The sequence below is a fragment of the Podarcis liolepis genome (genome assembly GCF_965112155.1).
Source record: "Podarcis liolepis genome assembly, chromosome: 12".
NCBI classification, from domain to species: Eukaryota; Metazoa; Chordata; class Lepidosauria; order Squamata; family Lacertidae; genus Podarcis; species Podarcis liolepis.
Window position 1 is genome coordinate 9306747 of NC_139563.1, and position 20550 is coordinate 9327296.

Here is a 20550-nt window from a genome sequence, read left to right on the forward strand (position 1 = left end):
TGTACAGAACTTTCTGACAGTAGGAGCTGCTCTATGGTGGAACAGACTCCCTCGGAAGGCCAGGGGCCCTCCTTCCTTTTAGGTTTCCAAGTAGAGGTTTTTCTATTATTCATTTTCTCTTGCTGTGGGGGAGCCATCGGGTAAGTGCATCATTTGAATCGGGCCTAAATTGCTGCAGACTAGCACAGCTATCTCTCTGGAATTAAAGTAGCAATTGGTAGATGTGAAGAGGAAATGGTTCAGCTCTCTGATCAATTAATCAAATTGAGGCTATTGCACAAGGGAATACAGAGAAGAACTTCATTGACTGATACTTCAGAAACCTGCACATTAGAGGCGGGAGTTAGTGAGTAAGCTTGAACTAATATATTACCCCTTTTCTTCTGCTTGTTCTTATTTGATGTAAAGTGAAATCTATATTAATATATTTAATATCTGCTATGCAGTGTAAGGGTTTGCAACCTTTGGAGACTTGTGGAGACAATTCTATGAGTTGCCTTCCGTCCATGCAAGTCTTTGCTTATATGTTTCTATATGCAATACGTTGTCCATTCAGGAAATAGTTATTATATCTGGTGGGTTTATTTAATCTCTCCCCTTCCTTAACCTGCTAGGTTATTAATACTTCAACTGGTGGTTTAATGACCGTAATCATTAGGTGTAATTGCATTTTTTAAAAAAATGTTATCAGGCATGTGGTTTTGTTTTTCAAAAAAAAGAAATAGGATGGAAGCAAGGTACTACTAGGGAGGCAGTGCTGAGGAAAGTTTGGAGTTTGGAAAGAAGACAAGTAAAGCGGGGGACATGATAGAGGTGTAAAAAATGATGCATGGGTGTAGAGAAATCAGGGTATAATTTTTCTCTTCCTCTTATATTACTAGAATTCAGGGCATTCAGCAAAGTTGAATCTAACAAAGTTGCTCTTATTTTCCTACAGCAATGTATTTGACTGGTCGGAAGAACCGGGAAAACTAGCATTGTTTGGAAGAGAAGAATTGCTAATGAAAAAAAATAACAGGATTGATGTATAACAGCTGAATCTAGTAAAGGAAATTAGGCACTAGAACTCTTGCATCATATTTTGAAATACTTGTGTACTAAACCCAAACATTTTGCAGCTTGTGACAGGCCAGGAAAATTATTAGCTCATATGCTGGCAAATTGCTTTTGGAAAGAGTCGGTTCCCCCCGTCAAGAAAAGTACATAATGCACTGGCTATGAGCAATAAAGAAAACTGCGCAATATATGCTGGCATATTAATAACACCCCACAAAGGTGCCATTAGAATAGCCATATTATTTCATAAGCTTTTTATTCTGCTTTTCACGTGGACCTTGCAAAGAGGTTTATTGATGGTCATTGTTACAAGAATGTCAAATAGAAAAGACAAATGTTTTTGTTTTTCAACGAAGCCGGTATCTGTTTCTTCTATTCCCTCAGGGCAAAAAGAGCTCTTCAAAAGCTTCTGTGGTGGAAATTGGGGAAGGCAGGAGCTACTCTTGGGAGCTGAATGATGGCTGCTCACCAGGAGGCTTTTGCCTTTTCTCTGTGCTCCTCAGGGTGAGGTGATTTCTATTTTAAAAAGCAGCCATATTAACAGTTTCTTAGGCTGCCTGCACACCATACGTTTAAGCCACAGTTAAAGCACAACCCCCCTCAAAGATCCCTGGAAACTGTAGTTTAGGGGGTGCTGGGAATTGTAGATCTGTGAGGGGTTCCCAAGATCCTTTGAGGAGGGCTGTAAAGACATTTATCGTGTTTAAACATCTTAAATAACATGGCTTAAATAACCCATAATTAAGAGTGGACTGTTGAAGAGCTTATGGAATCCATTCAGCAAAAATAAAGCAATATGTGTATTAAAAATACTTCAAGGCTTCTGGCCCTGATGGTTTTAAACTATGGTTACCATGAAGTGTGTGTGTGGTATTTTGAAACTTAATGGAAGTGGGTGAGCATAGTAGGAAATACGAAGGGAAACTTCTAGAAGAGAGCCTTCCTCAACATGGCGCCGTTTGGACGTTGTTGGACTCCAACCCCCCTCAGTCCCAGCCAGCATGGGAATGATAGTTCGACAACATCTGAAGGGTGTCATGTTGGGGAAGGCTGGCCTAGAATCATGGACAGGAATTTGAGTAATACCGGCAGCGAAGCCAGGGCATTTTATTGTCCTGTTTCTCTGAAGTCACGGCTATAAAATGGTGGCAGCCATCTTGGATGGGGCGGAAGGGCCTTCAGCCCGAGAGATGAAATTAATTCAAAAATTAAGGGCAGAGGGCTAGATGAGGATTGTAGAGAAGCGGGGAGTGAGTTGAGGGCCAGTCCTGGAAAACATTTACAGAGAAGCATTTTCTCTTCTGCGCATACGGAAAGCGACTCATTGAGAGAACTAAGGGTTGAGAAATTTATTCAGGAATTCCTTCCCACCCCCAGCACAAATCAGTGTGCGATTCTTCCAGTCACATACTGTTAAGAAATAATGCGACTCATATTATTCCTTAACAGTGTGGCACAATGACACATATGTTGTGACAAGACAGAGGGAGAGATTTGTGTCACTGTCAGCTGAAATATTGAAATTCTACAAGAGGCTTGCAGTTTTGGGGACCACAGTTGAGGAGAAATTGACATAAAATAACACCCCAGTGTCATTTGACTCCTTGAGTCAAATGTGTAATACCTTTAGTGATAATTATTGCTTTGGGGGGGGGGGAGTTTTGGAAGGATTTTATCTTACATCTAAGGAAATGTGTGAGAGATTGGAGAGCCTTGGCAAAATGGCGCAAATCTGATTAACCTGCTCCTGTATCTTCAGAATAACATAAAACTTGAAATCCCTGAAGGATATGTTGAGTTTCTGTGGCATTTAGAAACACAATAAGCAGAGTCCTAGTATGTTAACATATTAGAATCTGTACGAGGTCCGTCATTAGAAAGATATTTTCTTGGTGATACGTCTTGATATGTTACCATGGTCAAAAATGATGAAATGGTTACGGACTTCAAACCAGTTTTGGACGATATATCACCCAGCCCTATTGGATATATATAGCCACAGTACAAGTACAGTGGTGCCTTGCAAGACGAAATTAATCCGTTCCGAGAGTCTCTTCGTCTTGCGGTTTTTTCGTCTTGCGAAGCACGGCTATTAGCGGCTTTAAGAAAAAGAAAACAAACTCGCAAGACGTTTCGTCTTGCGAAGCAAGCCCATAGGGAAATTCGTCTTGCGGAACGACTCAAAAAACGGAAAACTCCTTCGTCTTGCGCGTTTTTCGTCTTGCGAGGCATTCGTCTTGCGAGGTACCACTGTATGTGGAAGGAAGTCTTCTACAAAGTTATTTGGGAATTAGCTTTATCTCATGGTTTGCCCTGAAGTTGCAGGTTTATGATTTTATATCGTAACCCTCCGAAAAAGTAGGTTGAATGACTCCCAGCTGCTTAAATCTCTTTAGTGAAAAGAGACATTGGCTCTTAAACCATTGCTTTTGACTAACCCGTCTGCCATCTGATGCAGAGACATCACCTTGCCAACAAAGGTCCATATAGTTAAAGCCATGGTTTTCCTAGTAGTGATGTATGGAAGTAAGAGCTGGACCATCAAGAAGGCTGATCGCCGAAGAATTGATGCTTTTAAATTATGGTGCTGGAGGAGACTCTTGAGAGTCCCATGGACTGCAAGAAGATCAAACCTTTCCATTCTGAAGGAAATCAGCCCTGAGTGCTCACTGGAAGGACAGATCCTGAAGCTGAGGCTCCAATACTTTGGCCACCTCATGAGAAGAGAAGACTCCCTGGAAAAGACCCTGATGTTGGGAAAGATGGAGGGCACAAGGAGAAGGGGACGACAGAGGACGAGACGGTTGGCTAGTGTTCTTGAAGCTACCAGCATGAGTTTGACCAAACTGCGGGAGGCAGTGGAAGACAGGAGTGCCTGGCGTGCTCTGGTCCAGGGGGTCACAAAGAGTCGGACACGACTAAACAACAACAACCCGTCTGCCCACCTGCTACACTGCAAGGAACAGCATTTATTGTTTTAATAGCATTTTTTAGAAGACAAAGTACTCTATTATTTTTCTCTCTTAGCCCAATGAGATATGGTCACAAGTTCCTGTTTTCTAATCTCCATCCAGAGGTGTTCATCCAGTCCTGACCACTACAAATGTAGCTTTACTCTGGTGCAGGTTTGTCAGCCCTTTGCCTGGACAGCTCTTGGCAATAGAGAAGTGTCTTCAGGTGACACAGTTTTGAAAACTGCTGGGGTAGTGGCCCACTAGCCAATTAAAATATTATTTATAACTGGCCACTAATATTTGGAGAAGGGGCAGTTCAGAGGCAAAGGAGGAATGGGGATACCATTTTGACTACAGCGGTTCCTGTTTAATAATAAAAATAATAAAAAAGCATTGAGCCACAGTAAGATGAGAAGTGGATACAGTGATCGTAGCGTTTATTATGGCATCTTCCATCAAGACAGCTGCAGGCGATTAAGGAGGAATGGTGTACCATTCTGATCTGGTCGCTGTGTGCTGGAAATGGGTCCTGCAGAATTGCTTTCCCTCCATCCCAGGGAATTAACGCTGAATAGTTTGGGTGCCCTTTAAATTGGCCCAGGAGGGAGCCTGGCCGAAGGGAAAGGAAGGAATATAATTGCTCGTTTTCAAATGGCAAATCTAATTTGAACATGTTAATAGTGCTGCGAGTAAATAAACACACGTGGCAAACGGCATACGGCTCTTGTTCACTCTCTCACTCGCTGCTTTCCAGAGCTGTCAGTAGCAAGGGGGCACATGTAGAGGGTTATGTTGTGGGGTGTGTATGTGTACCTAGGTCATCTCTCAGATACTAGAGTTCTTTATAGGCATGGATAAAAACAGCTTTAAAGCCAGTGCAACCACTCTCAGTCCTGTGTCCAGAATAAAAATGAGCAAAATAACTGAATAGTTTTCAAGACCTGAGGTTGTGCAAATGATATAAAGGTGAGCTGGAAGTGTTTTGGGGTGGATAGGGGAATTACATCTGCAGAAAGTTCAAGAGGGAGAGAAATATTTTGACGGTTGGGGTGAGGAACGCGAAGGACTGTTGCTAGGGGTTTTCTGACTTAAGTTTCTGGACTTTGTGTTTGCTTCAGTCCTGAGAGCTAGGAACCGCACTCAGGTTCTGAGGACGCAAAATCTTATGTTAGTTTGCATTGGGAGATTTGCGCATTGCATTTCCACAGTGTTGGTCTCCTTTGCTAAAGTGCGCATCTGGAAAGTATATAAAAGTCAGGACTGGTTAGCTTCAGCAGCAAAACTGTTGTCAAGTCAGCTTGGCCTTGTAAAGGGTGAGAGAGAAGACTTTGGGAAGCTTTGCTATCCCCTTTCAAAAAACTGTTCCTTGCCTCACAACAGCTTCCTCGTTGTCTCCCCATTGTAACCTTTCACTCTTCTTGCTATTAGCTTTGTGGTTTTGGTATGCTGTGTCTGTAGTGATACCTTCAAACTTGTTCTGCCTCTCTTGAGGAATGTTACAATTTAAATTCCATAGCAGCTCAGCCATCCCAGGAATTGCAGCTATGCCTTTATTAACGTTTTTCTTGAGGCAGCCTGGCGATCCGCCTTAAGTTTGGTCTGGAAAATCCATGGTGTGCCACAGTCGCTGCCAAAGTGAGAATTCACATGTGTGTCTTGTTGCTTTTTTAAAATATATATACTTTGGAGAAAGTCATCCCTAGGAAGTCTCTTTGTTTGCTCTGCAACCTAATAGTTGGAGGGGGGATATGAATGGATGTAGTGGGGAGCAAGTGAGATACGGAGCCTTGCATTTAAATCAGGCATGGGCAAATTCGGCCCTCCAGATGTTTTGGGACTACAACTCCCATCATCTCTAGGTAACAGGACCAGTGGTCAGGGATGATGGGAATTGTAGTCCCAAAACATCTGGAGGGCCGAGTTTGCCCATGCCTGATTTAAATTCTGGCCTGGTAGCCATAGCTGAAAAAGCAATTGCATGCTGACATTTGAGCTGGCCACTGGAGGAGAAATGGAGTGCCCATCAGAGAAGTGCAACTGGCTTCTAAAAGAGGCGTGGAGTTACTGGCAGGCTAGTAATTTATCTTTCTTTTTATTTTTAAGGCAGGACTATAGGATTTCTGTAAGTTTGTGGGCAGAATATGCAATTTGAGTATGCCAAGAGTGTTCAGAAGCAGCATTGTTTATCAATGTATTTATGCAAAGAAAACCAGTGTGGCTTATTGGCTTAAGAGTGTCGAACCAATACCTGGAAGGGCAGGGTTCTAATCACCACTTCCTCATGAAGACCTCAGCCTGAACTACCTCACAGGGTTGTTGTGAGGGTAAATTGCAGGGAGGGAGAAGCACATGCACAACCTTGAGCTCCTTGGAAGAAAGAAGGGCCCATAAATGAAATAATAGAATTCAAAAATGTAGTTGTCAATATTTCAGACCTCTCCTCGCAAAGAGTTGCTACTCGGCAGCATCCTTAGCAGCTTCTTCCTAACTTTGTATTTTTCTGTGTTTTCTCTGCCAGGCAGTGGAGCAACAGCCGTGGTGCAAGCAGCCTATTGTAGTCCGAAGAAAGAAAAGGTGGCAATCAAGCGGATCAACCTTGAGAAATGCCAGACCAGCATGGATGAGCTTCTGGTACAAAAATCCCATCCATCTTCTTCCACAATTCATTTTAGGGTCTATAAATCACCGTTGTTCTATGTTGGCGGAGGAGTTCCCCCCCTGTGCAGGCAATTTGTTAGACTTTCTGTGACTGTGCTGGGTTTTTGTGGTTGTTTTTTGTTTTAAGGAAAAAGTTGAAGACCTCATGACTGTAAGCAACATTTGAAAAAGTGTTAAAATCTTGTGGCTACTCTCTCTCTCTCTGTGTGTGTAGGTTTCCTGGATTTGTGGGTAGGATTTCACCCTTGGATTGCATAGGAGAAAGCTGTACAATTACGGGAAACAAAAAAATGGGGGGGGGGACTGGACGATCAGTGGTAGGAAACCATTTTCACATTGAGGGCTTCTTTCCATCATGAGCAGCCTTATGTTGGCTGTGTGGCATGGGGTGAGTGGCCAGAGGCAAACACTGGCATGGCCTCGGCCCAGTATACCTGAAGGAGCGTCTCCACCCCCATCGTTCTGCCCGGACACTGAGGGCCAGCGCCGAGGGCCTTCTGGCGGTTCCCTCGCTGCGAGAAGCCAAGTTACAGGGAACCAGGCAGAGGGCCTTCTCGGTAGTGGCGCCCGTCCTGTGGAACGCCCTCCCACCAGATGTCAAAGAGAAAAATAACTACCAAACTTTTAGAAGACATCTAAAGGCAGCCCTGTTTAGGGAAGCTTTTAATGTTTAATAGGTTATTGTATTTTAGTGTTTTGTTGGAAGCTGCCCAGAGTGGCTGGGGAAACCCAGCCAGATGGGCGGGGTATAAATAATAAATTATTATTATTATGGCAGTGGATGTGGCTCTTACATCCAAACTAGCGCTGGGCGATACCAGGTTTTGAGCATCAAAATAGAGTCATACCTTGGTTCTCGAACGTAATCTGTTCCAGAAGTCTGTTCGACTTCTGAAACATTTGAAAACCAAGGCGTGGCTTCCGATTGGCGCAGGCAACCCGGAACCAATAGCCGACAGCCACATCGGTGTTTGGCTTCCGAAAAGCATTCGAAAACCGGAACACTTCCCGGTTTTCGGCATTCGGGAGCCAAAATGCATGAGTACCAAGGCATTTGAGAACTAAGGTACTACTGTATATCGCCAGCTAAACATCGCATTATACTGATATATCACAAAGTCTGAAATAAAGATGGAACTATATAGAGGCGAACAGGAGGGCTGGGCAATATCTGGTTTTCAACATTGTGATATATTACCAGCTAAACATCGCAGTATACTGATTTGTCACAATGTCTGAAATAAGGATGGAGCTATGTAGAGCCATTGGCTGGCTTCACAGTTTTCCCTGCATCATGATTTTTGCATAGCGCACACACGCAAACCATGATTTGCCATATATTTCCCGGACAAAAAATTATGAAACTGGTATCATGATATGGACTTCAAACCGCTTTAGGATGATATATAGATATGTCGCCCAGCCTTAATCCGAGCCACGGAAAAGAGTTCTGCACCCCTACCCTATCTTAGCAAGTAAGGAATATTATCATAATTCAAGGGACGCAGGTGGCGCTGTGGGTTAAACCACAGAGCCTAGGACTTGCCGATCAGAAGGTCGGCGGTTCGAATCCCCGTGATGGGGTGAGCTCCCGTTGCTCAGTCACTGCTCCTGCCAACCTAGCAGTTCAAAAGCACGTCCAAGTGCAAGTAGATAAATAGGTGCCGCTCCGGTGGGAAGCTAAACGGCGTTTCCGTGCGCTGCTCTGGTTCGCCAGAAGCGGCTTAGTCATGCTGGCCACATGACCCGGAAGCTGTACGCCGGCTCCCTCGGCCAATAAAGCGAGACGAGCGCCACAACCCCAGAGTCGGTCACGACTGGACCTAATGGTCAGGGGTCCCCATTACCCTTTAAGGACACATTGCAGCCAGGAAAAAGCACTTGAGAGTGTGGAGCAGGGCCTGTAAAAGGTTGCAAGACCAAATGGAGGGGCCTGGAGGGGCACATTCCTTCCCCCAGACTGTGAAGTGTTTCCTGCGCTGCCTCTTGCTCTCGGGGAGTCAGTTTTGTGGGCTTTAGTTCCACTGCAACTGTGAAGTAAGTTGTTACAGGTCAGATCTGGTTCAGGTGTATACAGGTTTGGGAAGTGATTCGATCCCTTAAAGATGAATCACGTTTGCGGTGCCTGTAAGGGGGGGGCACGATGCCACTGATGGAGAGGCAGCTGAGAGCAGCTTGCCCAGAGCCACGCCGCCCCCACCCAGCCACCCAAAACTTAGAGGCCGAGCCTGTGTGTCTGATTGCCTTTTGCATCCGTTGTACCATTCGGCCCCATCCCCTCCTCTCTTTAGTCCCTTCCTGCTAAAGTAGTCACACATACTGTTGGAACTTGGGCACTTGCCAGCTCAGGGCTCAAAGAACCATTCAGAAAGCTCTGCAGCAGAAAACACAGATAAAACTCCTAATTAAATAATTTAATCTCCAGCTGACCCAGTCCTCCACAACAGCCCCCTATTTCATTGGCTAATGAATGGGGCAGCAATGAATTGCTTCATTTTCTTCTCAAGAGGTCCCAATTAGGTGACCTGATGGGCAGTCGCGCTTTGTTTACCGGGCTTTTCGTTGGGGGAAGGAGCCTCGTGCTTTTCTTCCCCTAGTGACTTAAACATAACAAACAAACTTTTAATATTGCATCCGAGCTGCGCCCTGTCAGGATCAGGAAGATGGGAATTTTCCACCTTCAATAGTTTCTTGGGTCTCTTCTCTCAGCCAGCTAGTCCTCCTTCTGATAATAGATGATGGTGGTGAAATAATCAAGACAAGCGCAGATTTTAAAAAAGATCTGCCCAGTTTTCTTTCTCCAGCAGTGGCTGGATAGATGCCTCCAAGAAATCCAGATCTGGCAATCGTGATGGTGCGGAATGCTTGTTGCAGGACTTAGTTTGAGCTGGGGCTAAGCCTGATCCCCAGCACATGTGAACAAAAATTGGTGCCACCATCTTGAGCATGTGCAGAGTATTTTTATTGTTGAGCAACCAGACAGCTGTGATGTATTTGGCAAAGAATGGACAACGTTTCCACACTACTACTTAACTGCTCCTGCTTTTTAGTGTTCCCATTTAACAGCCTCCCCCAAAGCCACTTGGTTTGCTGTGAGTGTATTTAAACATATCTCTTCTAAACACACCGCTATGGCCAGCTGGGCCAGAGAAACTGCCCTGCATGATGGAATGGTTAATTAGCCTCCAGTGTTGTGGGTTTTCCAGGAAACTTCCCTTGTTATATTAGCGTAATTTGCATTGGAAATTTTGAGTTTTAATTAAAAACAACAACAACATTCTGATGCCCTGTGTTTAGTAAACAATGCTTAAAACTTTGAAACTGCCTTGCTTGCCTAATTTTTACTTGCAGCTGACATCCTTTCATAATTATTAATGAATTTATGGAGTGGAACATTTTCCATGGGAAAATAAAGTGCTGGAAAATTTTCCACTGCAGCATTTAATTGCCTGGTTACACTGATTAAAAATAGGTTGCTTGGAAACGTTTGCATAATTGATTGAGCAATGGATCTTAAAGTTTTTTTAAAAAACACACACGCAGGTACTACTTAACTACTACAGTTGGTCAGTGCTCTTGATTAAACACACAAGCAGGAATGATTCTTCTAACGTGGTGCGGACTTCAATTTAACTTGTGTTCAGATTTAAGCAGGTGACTCACTTCGTCTCCCAAGGTTTCTTTAATCAAGCGACTGCCCTAATGCATTCTAAAGACTTTTTTTGGGGGAAATCATTGCCTTGAAGAAACACCAACTTAATAGAGCAATTCAGTTAACTCTGGAAAGGGAGAGAAAAAGAGAGAGAGATGAATTGAGAGGGGTCGAATTGGTGCCTCTTCGACAGCCCAACCCACTCTGAGTGCTGCTCTCCTTGCTTATTCTGCTGATCGAGGGGGGAATCCAAGCCCAGTTGCCAGCTTGCAACACATTCCATCCAGTTTCTAGGCAACACAATCCTAGCTTTTGTGCCACATCAAAAGCCCTGGCCTTTCCACCTTGGTGGTGCTGGGGGGGGGGTGGTGGAGCAGAGAATAATGTATTGGGGAGGTCAAATAGACCAAAAGATGTGTGTGGGGGGGGGAACCATATGCAGATTTTGTGTTGGGGTGCGTTAAGTCTTGTTGTGGGTGGAGGCGCAAAAGCTTTGATCCCCTCCATCTCCCTCCCCAGTCAACTGAGCAGCTAGGGCTCCATTACTATTGCTGGCTGCCCCAGCAGGCATGGCTCCCTTCAGTTTTGCCTTTGCTTGATCTTCTGGCACTTTGTACATTTCCCTCTAACTTTCTTGAGAACTCTGCCCCCTTAACTGGGTTTGGGCTGCACTTCCATCCAGAACTTGTGGGGTGCAAGGAAGGATAGGTAGATAGCTGCAGTTTCTCACCACTGTTGCAAGGGAGGCGTAGATTTGAAACTATTAAAAAATACTTGATTATTACCAAATTAACTGATGGGTTAGGCCTTGGGGGTGTTGACCGTGCTGCAAGTATGATGCGGAGTAGGGGTCTTTTTTTGAGGGGTGGGGTAACATTAGATAGAAACTGAGTTTGAAAAGGCATCCTCCTTCAGATTGCTTGGAACAGCCTTCCTTAGAAGACCTATATGTCAGCAAGAGTTGTTTGACAGTGGGACAGGCTCCTTTGGAAGGCAGTGGACTTCCAAAACAGTTTGGTTGGCCTTCTGTCCAGGATTATTTAGCTGTGATTCCTGCATTGCAGAGGATTGGATTAGATGACACTCAGGGTCCCTTCCAACTCTACAGTTCTCAGATTCATCCCAGGGCACTTCAGATGTTGCTGGACTCCAAATTCCCCATCATCCCTGACCATTGGCCACGGTGGCTTGGTCTGATAGAGGAGTTTCAGCCCATAATCCCTGCGGGGGCACCAGGTTGTAAAAGCCTGCCTTGGAATGATAATTCCCCCCACTCAGAAAAGAGCTTGCTGGGCATTTTTGGAAGCACTTAACTTGCCGTTAAAAGTCTCAAAATATACTCGAGGGGCTGCGCGGCCTCCTGTGACCCTCACACCTTGTTGTCATGTGGCGGTTTGCGACGGCGACGTGTTTATAATTAACAGGCGTGCATTTCTAGATGAATGCCATCTTCATACACAGTGACAGTGTTTTAAATTTAGAAAGCTGGGGCTTGCCCACACCAGGGATTAGCGTGGGGGATTTAGTATGGAAATATGCACGCAGTAACTCAAGGACACCTTGGCTGTTAGGCAGAGCAAAGGAAAAAAGGGAAGAAGAAGAAGAAAAGATCATTGAGGTGTAGGCACGATCTTCCACAAAATGGCAGGGGTGGAGGGAATTGTGGCAGACACTTGTGGAATATAATAGACAGGATGTGAAGCTAGGGATTGCAGGTGGGCAGACTAGTTGAGTGCACCCCTCTTGCAAGAGTGGCATTCAGGCTGATGTTGGGAATGTGCATAATTCTTGGGAGCCAGAACACAGGAAGCTTCCTTATACTGAATCAAGACTGTTGATCCATCTAGTTCAATATTGTCAACACTGACTGACAGCGGCTCTCCAGGGTTTCAGGCTGGATCGTGTCCAGTGACCAAAGAAGAGCATTGGAAAAGGGAGCTTTTGACTTGTATTTCTAGAGCAGCAGCTCCTCCATCCTCATGCTATATAGCATGGGTAGGCAAATGAAGGCTCGGGGGCCGGATGCGGCCCAATTGCCTTCTCAATCCGGCCCGCGGACGGTCCGGGAATCAGTGTGTTTTTACATGAGTAGAATGTGTCCTTTTATTTAAAATGCATCTCTGGGTTATATGTGGGGCATAGGAATTTGTTCATTTCCCCCCCAAAAAATATAGTCTGGCCTCGCACAAGGTCTGAGGGACAGTGGACTGACCCCCTGCTGAAAAAGTTTGCTGATGCCTGCTATATAGCAATGGTTCCCAAAAAAGCCCAAGCCATGGACCACCTACTTTTGAAAAAGGTTAGTTTCTCTGTGGTAGTTTTTGTTGGGTGAATGGTGCCACCATACCCTCCATCCAGGCCCAGTGCAAATCTGGGACGTGCATCTTTCAGGCTGCGCCCTTGCATGAGTCGTTTCCCCCCCAAAATGGGACGTCCTGGGCAGTTGATGGGTATTAGACCCCCAGTTGGGAACCATTGCCATATAGCAGTGAAAGGGCTTTTAAAATGCAGTGTTTGATGTGGCATTGGGGTCTGATATTCAAAGCGGAAAAAACCCTGTTCGGTTATTCCCATGCTCTAGGGTGTACCTGAAGCAGAAGATTGGATCTTTGTAAGGACAGCTGAGATTATGTACTAATGCGTATAAATAGTGGTCCAACTGTTGGTCTCTTTGGGGCGGTGTGGGGGGGAGTATTCAGCAAATGCTTTTGGATTGCACAGCCTTTCCTGCGAAAGAGCTGAAATTCCTAGAAAGAGTTCCTCATCCATGTCCGGCAGACATGGGCGACTTGTGCATCCCTGAGCACAACAGTAGATTCCATGTTGCTTTTTCATTTCGGAGGAGCTGTTACATCTGGGCCTCTGGAGATGGAAAGGTAGAAACCCCGAGATCCCTTGCGTGCAGAGAGATTCCTCGGGATTCGAGTCTGCCGAAGCTTATGGCTGAGCAGTCTTAATTACTCTGCGGGTTGATGTCTGCTCTTATTATAGCTCAGCCTCTACATCTGGGCTGGAGGAAAAGCCCCGACCGCTGCAAGGAAGCAGCATTCTACATTTGCCTCTTCCTTCTGTCCAGAAGGAGCAGGTCCTGCCAGGTTGCCTGGGAGGCAGGCAGTAGGACCCAGGAAGCTGCCATATATGAATCAGTATATCAAGCCACCTAAATCCGTATTGTCTTTATTGATGGCGTCTTTCCAGCGTTCCAGGCAGGGGCCATTCTCAGCCCTGCTTGGAGACGATGGGGATTGAACCCGGAACCTTCTGTGTGCAACTCAGATTCTCTACTTCTGAGCTGCAGTCCTTCAGATTAGTCAGCCGATGACAGCAATTATATTAGCTGATGGACTGATAGCAAATTTTTGTGCCAGTAAAAACGATAAGCTTTTGTGGTATAGGTGTGGTGTAAAAGGCACACTCCTGAGAGGCCTTCTCGTCGTCCTTTCTCATGCACGAGGTGATGTCTCTTCCAAGATAGCCCTTGCAATCCGAAGCCTTTTAATTGTGCAAATTTTTATTTTAAAGAAAGCTAATGTTCATTTAACCAGGACACCTTATTCCAGTACAGTCATACCTCAGAATGAATATGCTTTGGGTTAGGCAAATTTGGGTTGCGCTCAGCGGTGACCCGGAAGTAACGGAGCGTGTTACTTTTGGGTTTCGCCGCGTGCGCATGCGCAGACCATCAAAATGACATCATGCGCAGAAGCGACAAAACGTGATCCACGCATGCGCAGACGCGCGGGCACGGATTGTGTTCGCTTCGGGATGCGAACGGGGCTCTGGAACGGATCCCGTTCGCATCCTGAGGTACCACTGTATGTTAAAAGTTTTAGATGGTTTTTTTTAAAAAAAAATAATAATCTATTTATCCGATTGATTTTTAAAAGATGCAATCCTCTAGGCATTAAGAAGTAAGCTTGAGATTTTGATTATCTGAAGCATCATTCTGGCTAGTTAAGAAGAGTGAATATAACCCATGGTGCAGTGTAACTCACTAGTGTTTGTGGTAGCTGTGAGCTAGGGCAATTCTAGGAGCAGGAACCCTATCTGCCTTCAAGAGTTGGCTGTTTGAGGAAAGTTGTTTTTGGAGACTCTCGCCTCGCTAGGTTGGCTGTGATAAGTTACAGCCTGAAATAGACGAGACAACATTCGCAAGCTTTTCCGCTTCACATTGTTTGCAGGGGTCAGAAGAATGGTTAGCTCTGGAGCCAACCATTTCTCCCCCCGACTGCTGCCCTTCTGCTAATAGAATCATAGAATCATAGAGTTGGAAGAGACCACAAGGGCCATCGAGTCCAACCCCCTGCCAAGCAGGAAACACCATCAGAGCACTCCTGACATATGGTTGTCAAGCCTCTGCTTAAAGACCTCCAAAGGAGGAGACTCCACCACACTCCTTGGCAGCAAATTCCACTGTCAAACAGCTCTTACTGTCAGGAAGTTCTTCCTAATGTTTAGGTGGAATCTTCTTTCTTGTAGTTTGGATCCATTGCTCCGTGTCCGTTTCTCTGGAGCAGCAGAAAACAACCTTTCTCCCTCCTCTATGTGACATCCTTTTATATATTTGAACATGGCTATCATATCACCCCTTAACCTCCTCTTCTCCAGGCTAAACATGCCCAGCTCCCTTAGCCGTTCCTCATAAGGCATCGTTTCCAGGCCTTTGACCATTTTGGTTGCCCTCCTCTGGACACGTTCCAGTTTGTCAGTGTCCTTCTTGAACTGTGGTGCCCAGAACTGGACACAGTACTCCAGGTGAGGTCTGACCAGAGCAGAATACAGTGGCACTATTACTTCCCTTGATCTAGATGCTATACTCCTATTGATGCAGCCCAGAATTGCGTTGGCTTTTTTAGCTGCCGCATCACACTGTTGGCTCATGTCAAGTTTGTGGCCAACCAAGACTCCTAGATCCTTTTCACATGTACTGCTCTCAAGCCAGGTGTCACCCATCTTGTATTTGTGCCTCTCATTTTTTTTGCCCAAGTGCAATACTTTACATTTCTCCCTGTTAAAATTCATCTTGTTTGTTTTGGCCCAGTTCTCTAATCTGTCAAGGTCGTTTTGAAGTGTGATCCTGTCCTCTGGGGTGTTAGCCACCCCTCCCAGTTTGGTGTCATCTGCAAATTTGATCAGGATGCCCTTAATAGATGATGGGAATTGTCATCCAGCAACATCTGGGGACCTAAGGTTGAGGAAGCCTGCTTTATGTGATCCTCGGGACCCTTGCAAGATTTGTAACTTTCATGAGGGGAGACCGAAGGAATTGAGAGTTGTGAAAGCTTTGCCCCATGTGTTCAGCTCTGTCAGTCTTGCAGAAATAAAGGAAGGCAGCATCCTTTCCATTAATAATTCACATCTTTACTTCTCCATTTTACAGATTTATTTTTTTTTAAATCCTCTGCCTTCCATTATTGAATCAGCCTTATTGCAGATGGCTAAGTGCCTCTTCGTTCCTAATAGCCACAGTACTTCCCCCACTTCTTCTGTCAACCTAGCTGTGATCTTGAAATCTGGAGAAGACTGTCAATTATTCAAGGTTGTTTCATGCATTTCTTGTCTTTCTTTCGAGAAGCTCGTGCCGGAGTATGTGGTCACCCCTCCCACCGTAGAAGAAATCAGTCCTGAAAGGAGCAAATAGGTTGTGGTGTGTGCTTGGTTGAGGGGCACATGCGTGGCACCCACAACAGCGCCTCTGGTTTACAAACACGCCCATGGGCCCAAAAATGTTGGTGACCATGGGATCCTGGGAAGTGTAGTTTGTTGAAGAGATTTGTGCATCTGAAGGCAGCCCTGTTTAGGGAAGCTTTTAATGTTTAATAGATTATTGTATTTTAATGTTCTATTGGAAGCTGCTCAGAGTGGCTGGGGAAACCCAGCCAGATGGGCGGGATATAAATATTTATTATTATTATTATTATTATTATTATTAGACTCCCCTAATCCTCTCACAGAGCTACAATTATCAGAGTGGTTTAAGAGTCTGAGAATTGTTCCCAGGGAATTCTGGGAACTGTAGTCCTGTGAGGGGAATGGGGGAGTTAACTCCCCAACTCTCAGTACCTTGAGCAAACTACGCTTCCCAGAATCCTTTGGGTGAAGCGATTAGTGTTTTAAGTTGTGTTATACTGCTTTAAAGGTACAGGCCAGATGGGGCTTGGTTGCAGCACATCACCAACTTCTCTGAAAGGAGATAGTGTTGGTACTTGTAGAGCAGATGTCTCACTGGCTGGTTGAAAGCTCACCTGTTCACATGGGCGTCCCCAGCCACTTGACCCTTAGTATAAATCCTTGGTGGGAAATCTGTCTGTGTATATTATTATTATTATCATTACTTTATCGTATTGGTTTTGTAAACAACCTTGCTTGTTTTGTTTTAAATTCCGCTTCTTCTAAGTTCTTTGCACCTCAAAGGAAGATTGAATGGAAACAGTAAAAAGAAAACCAATAGAAGAGAACAATATCGCAACGAAACCAAGCACCATACATCGTATATGTTAATAGCAACCTTAGTTCTTGGCAGGCGCTTCTCCTTATGGAGCCAAAATGGCACCACTCTTGCACATGACGGAGGTGTTGGCATATGAGGAGATGGGAAAGCAAGATTTGCAGAAGTATATGGGGGGGATCTAATGTGGGGGGAGGTGGAAATAGTTGTGCTCATACTGGGATATGAATGAAATGGGAAACTGGAAGGGGGAGAAGGGGAAATGCAATGGAGTATTTGGGTAACAGGCTGGCCTCCTGCACAGCAGCACTGTACACTGCAACACTTCGTTGCAGCCACCCCCACCCCCCGCACAAAACATTTCCAAATGAGCAGAATTGAAATATGCATAATCTCGGCACCATATTTCTAGAATTCTGTCTCTGTTCTTCTCGACTTGCATTCTTCGTCCAGGTTTCTCCATCTTCAAAGACTCAGATGAATTTTCTCCCTCAGTTTATATAATAGGGTTGCCATACATTTGGAATTTCCCAGACACAGCTGGGATTCGACCACCAGTGTCCGGGTGTATCTCATTTCTTGCGATTTTGCCAAGAAGCTCAACAGCTTTGCCCCCAAAAGGCTCAACAACTTTTCTGTCTGGATTTTCGCTTTTGAAATATGGCAACCCTACCCTAGGAGTTGGCTCATATGCTTCTTAATATACTAGTTTTTCTACATCCAGGGATCCTTTTTAAAAACACTGTTGAGCCTTCAGACATGCAGCAGCCTACCTGCAACTTGGAGCACTGGAGCAGGCTTTCCCAAACTTGGGTCTCCCAGCTGTTTTGCGGCTACAGTTCCCATCATCCCTGACGACTGGTTCTGCTAGCTAGGGATGCTGGGAGTTGTAGTCCAAGTCTGGAGACAACCCTGCACTGGAGCGTAGCAAGGGCTGTGTCTTGTGTTTTGTCCTGACTCTGCAACTCAGCTCTTACGGCCAGTTCCTGACCCCTTCACTTGCTTGCCATGACTGGGTTCATCTTACACATGTCTTGAGCACTCTGCCCCCAAACTGGGCACTCCACTACTTCTTCATAGAGCACTCAGCACATGGTTTTTGAAAAATAATAATAATAGTAACAGCAGTTTTCTCTTTCTCCCCCACCCCCTTCTTTAGAAAGAAATACAAGCCATGAGTCAGTGCCATCATCCGAACATCGTATCTTACTATACTTCCTTCGTAGTGAAAGATGAACTCTGGTTAGTGATGAAGCTTCTCAGTGGAGGTAAGTATAAGGTTATTAGGCGTGTCTGTGTGTGCTCTCAGGTTGTTTTGGTTCTAGTCTAGTAAAAGGGACTTTCAAAACATTCAAAGAGGTATTTTTGTTTCTAACACTGAGTAGCAATTTTGACTTTTAAAAAATAAAGCATATCCTACCCCATTTCAAAAAGGCATCTAAATAGAGCTTTAAAAAATAATCTGATAATTTTATTTGTCAGATTTTATTTATTTTAACCTGAATGATTCCCAAATACAGTTGCTTGGCTCACATTTAATGGCAAAGCCATAGCTAGGGTTGGACGATACCTGGTTTTCAACATTGTGATATATCACTAGCTAAACATTGTGTTATACTGATATTTCAGACAGGATGGAGCTATGTAGAGGCATTGGCTGGCTTCATGGTTTTTCCTGCGTTGTCATTTTTGCATAGCACACAAACACATCATGATTCACAACATATTGCCAGGTCAAAAGTTATGAAACTGATATCACAAGATGGACTTCAAACTGGCTTTGGACGATATATCGACATAACACTCAGCCCTAGTCATAACTTGGGTATCCTCGAAAGATTCCATCAATGGTGTCTCTGAAAAATTTTACACATCACTTGGGAAGACAGACAAACTAATATCAGTGTACTGGAAGAAGCAAAGATCACCAGTATTGAAGCAATGATTCTTCAACATCAACTTTGTTGGACTGGTCACGTTGTGCGGATGCCTTATGATCATCTTCCAAAGCAACTACTCTATTCCGAACTTAAAAATGGAAAGCGTAATGCTGGTGGTCAACAAAAAAAGGTTTAAAGACTCTCTCAAGGCAAATCTAAAAAATAAAGTAGTATAAACACCGCCAACTGGGAAACACTGGCCTGCGAGCACTCCAGTTGGAGCACAGCCTTTACCAAAGGTGTCATGGGCTTTGAAGACCCTCGAACTCGGGATGCAAGGGAGAAACATGATAAGAGGGAGGCATGCTTGGCAAATCCACACCGTGATCAACTCCCACCCAGAAACCAATGTCCCCACTGTGGAAGGACGTGTGGCTCCAGAATTGGCCTCCACAGTCACTTACAGACTCATTGTTAAAACCGTGTTTATGGAAGACAATCTTACTTGGCTAGGAGTGATTGCCAAAGAAGAAGAAAGATCATGATTATTATGCCTGAGGCCTGCAAACTTCCCATGAGACTTGGAGATTCCCTCACTTCCTGGTTTGGCACACTATAGTTTGTTTTGGCATCCATAATGGACAAATTGTAGCTTGCCTATTAACTAGACTTAGAAACAAACTATGGGTTGCGCCAAAGTTTGACCTAATTGGATGTCATAAAGTATGGTTTACCTTAACCAGGAAGTGATTTGAAAATGTGTGAATGCAGTGAATGGCCACAGCTACATGGTACAAGGACCCCTTATTTGAGCAGAACTTCTGTTCTTGCTCCTCCCATCCACCCCTGACACTAGCAGTCCCGTAACCCTCAGGAATGGCTCTTGGCAGAGGAGGGAGCAGTTGGTTTTAGCAGGGAAATAGAGAGGTTGCAAAGCCCTGTTTGAACACAACTTCTCCAGATGCTCTTTGGATCTAGGCCAATTACCTTTATTTTTTTGGTAGAAATTAAAAGGATGGCTTGTGTTCACTTGCAGACATTAATAATACCCTAGCTAAACCTACCCACTCAACCCTGCCAGAGACATCTTGTGAAAATAGCAGGAATATTAATAAATTACTTGATAATCCAGAAAAGCTTGAGGGAAGGTGACTGAGGAGGGAGAATCTGTTTCACCTGGTTGGGATGAGGGGACCTGATACTCTTTCAGACCTGACTTTTCTTCACATCTTTAAAGGATGAAGAAAGCAGAGTAGGATATTTCAAGAACCACTTTTTTATTTTTGGTAGACTACCTGTTTCTTGGTATGCATTTAAACTTGAGTTGTTAAAAGGCACAAGTTTAGTTGGCAAAAACGGCCTCAATCAGTTGGCAGCCCTATTCTTGGACCCTCTTTCTTTCTTTTGTTGCTGCTTTGGTGTTCAGACCTGTTGCTTGGGATCCTCGGTGTAGCTGCAATTTGTCAGGATTCCCACGAGGTTGAGCTGGCAAGCAGCAACTTCAGATTCTATCTCCCTTTTCTGAGGAACGTTGCTGCCTGTCTTTGGGGAGAGTGCAGTTCTTAGTTACGCACGCAAGGCTCTTCCAGCATGTGTCATAAATCAGCTCTTTATTGACCTTTTCCTCTCCCTTAATTATCTCGTTAAGTCTCTTTTACCTGGCATTTGAAGAGGGAGGGGTACAAGAAGGGAAGGGAAAGGTTCTTGAGTGATGACTGTGCGTCTTTCATCTCTCTCTCTCTCTCTCTCTCTCTCTCTCTCTCTCTCTCTGTTTCTCCCTCCTGCTGCAAAACTCTAATGCCTAGCAATGAGGAACACCAATTGATTCCTTTAGAATTTGTGTTCAAGCCGGTCATTTCCATCTCACCCTACTTTGCATTGCCTTGTCTGCTGAGGAACCTT

General features: G+C 44.7%; 1 protein-coding gene across 2 annotated transcripts in view; it reads left to right on the forward strand.

Annotated features, from left to right (window-relative positions):
• Nucleotides 1-20550, forward strand: part of OXSR1 (oxidative stress responsive kinase 1) — an 87049-nt gene that overhangs the window by 13992 nt on the left and 52507 nt on the right. Inside the window, exons 1-3 of one of the 2 annotated variants that reach the window (XM_083467036.1) lie at nt 1930-3063; nt 6529-6641; nt 17928-18036. In XM_083467036.1, coding sequence (XP_083323162.1) covers nt 2964-3063; nt 6529-6641; nt 17928-18036 — 322 coding nt within the window. In that variant the 5' untranslated portion in view covers nt 1930-2963. Of the gene's footprint in view, nt 1-1929; nt 3064-6528; nt 6642-17927; nt 18037-20550 lie in introns of those variants that run through there. The other variant, XM_083467037.1, reaches the window with a different exon arrangement.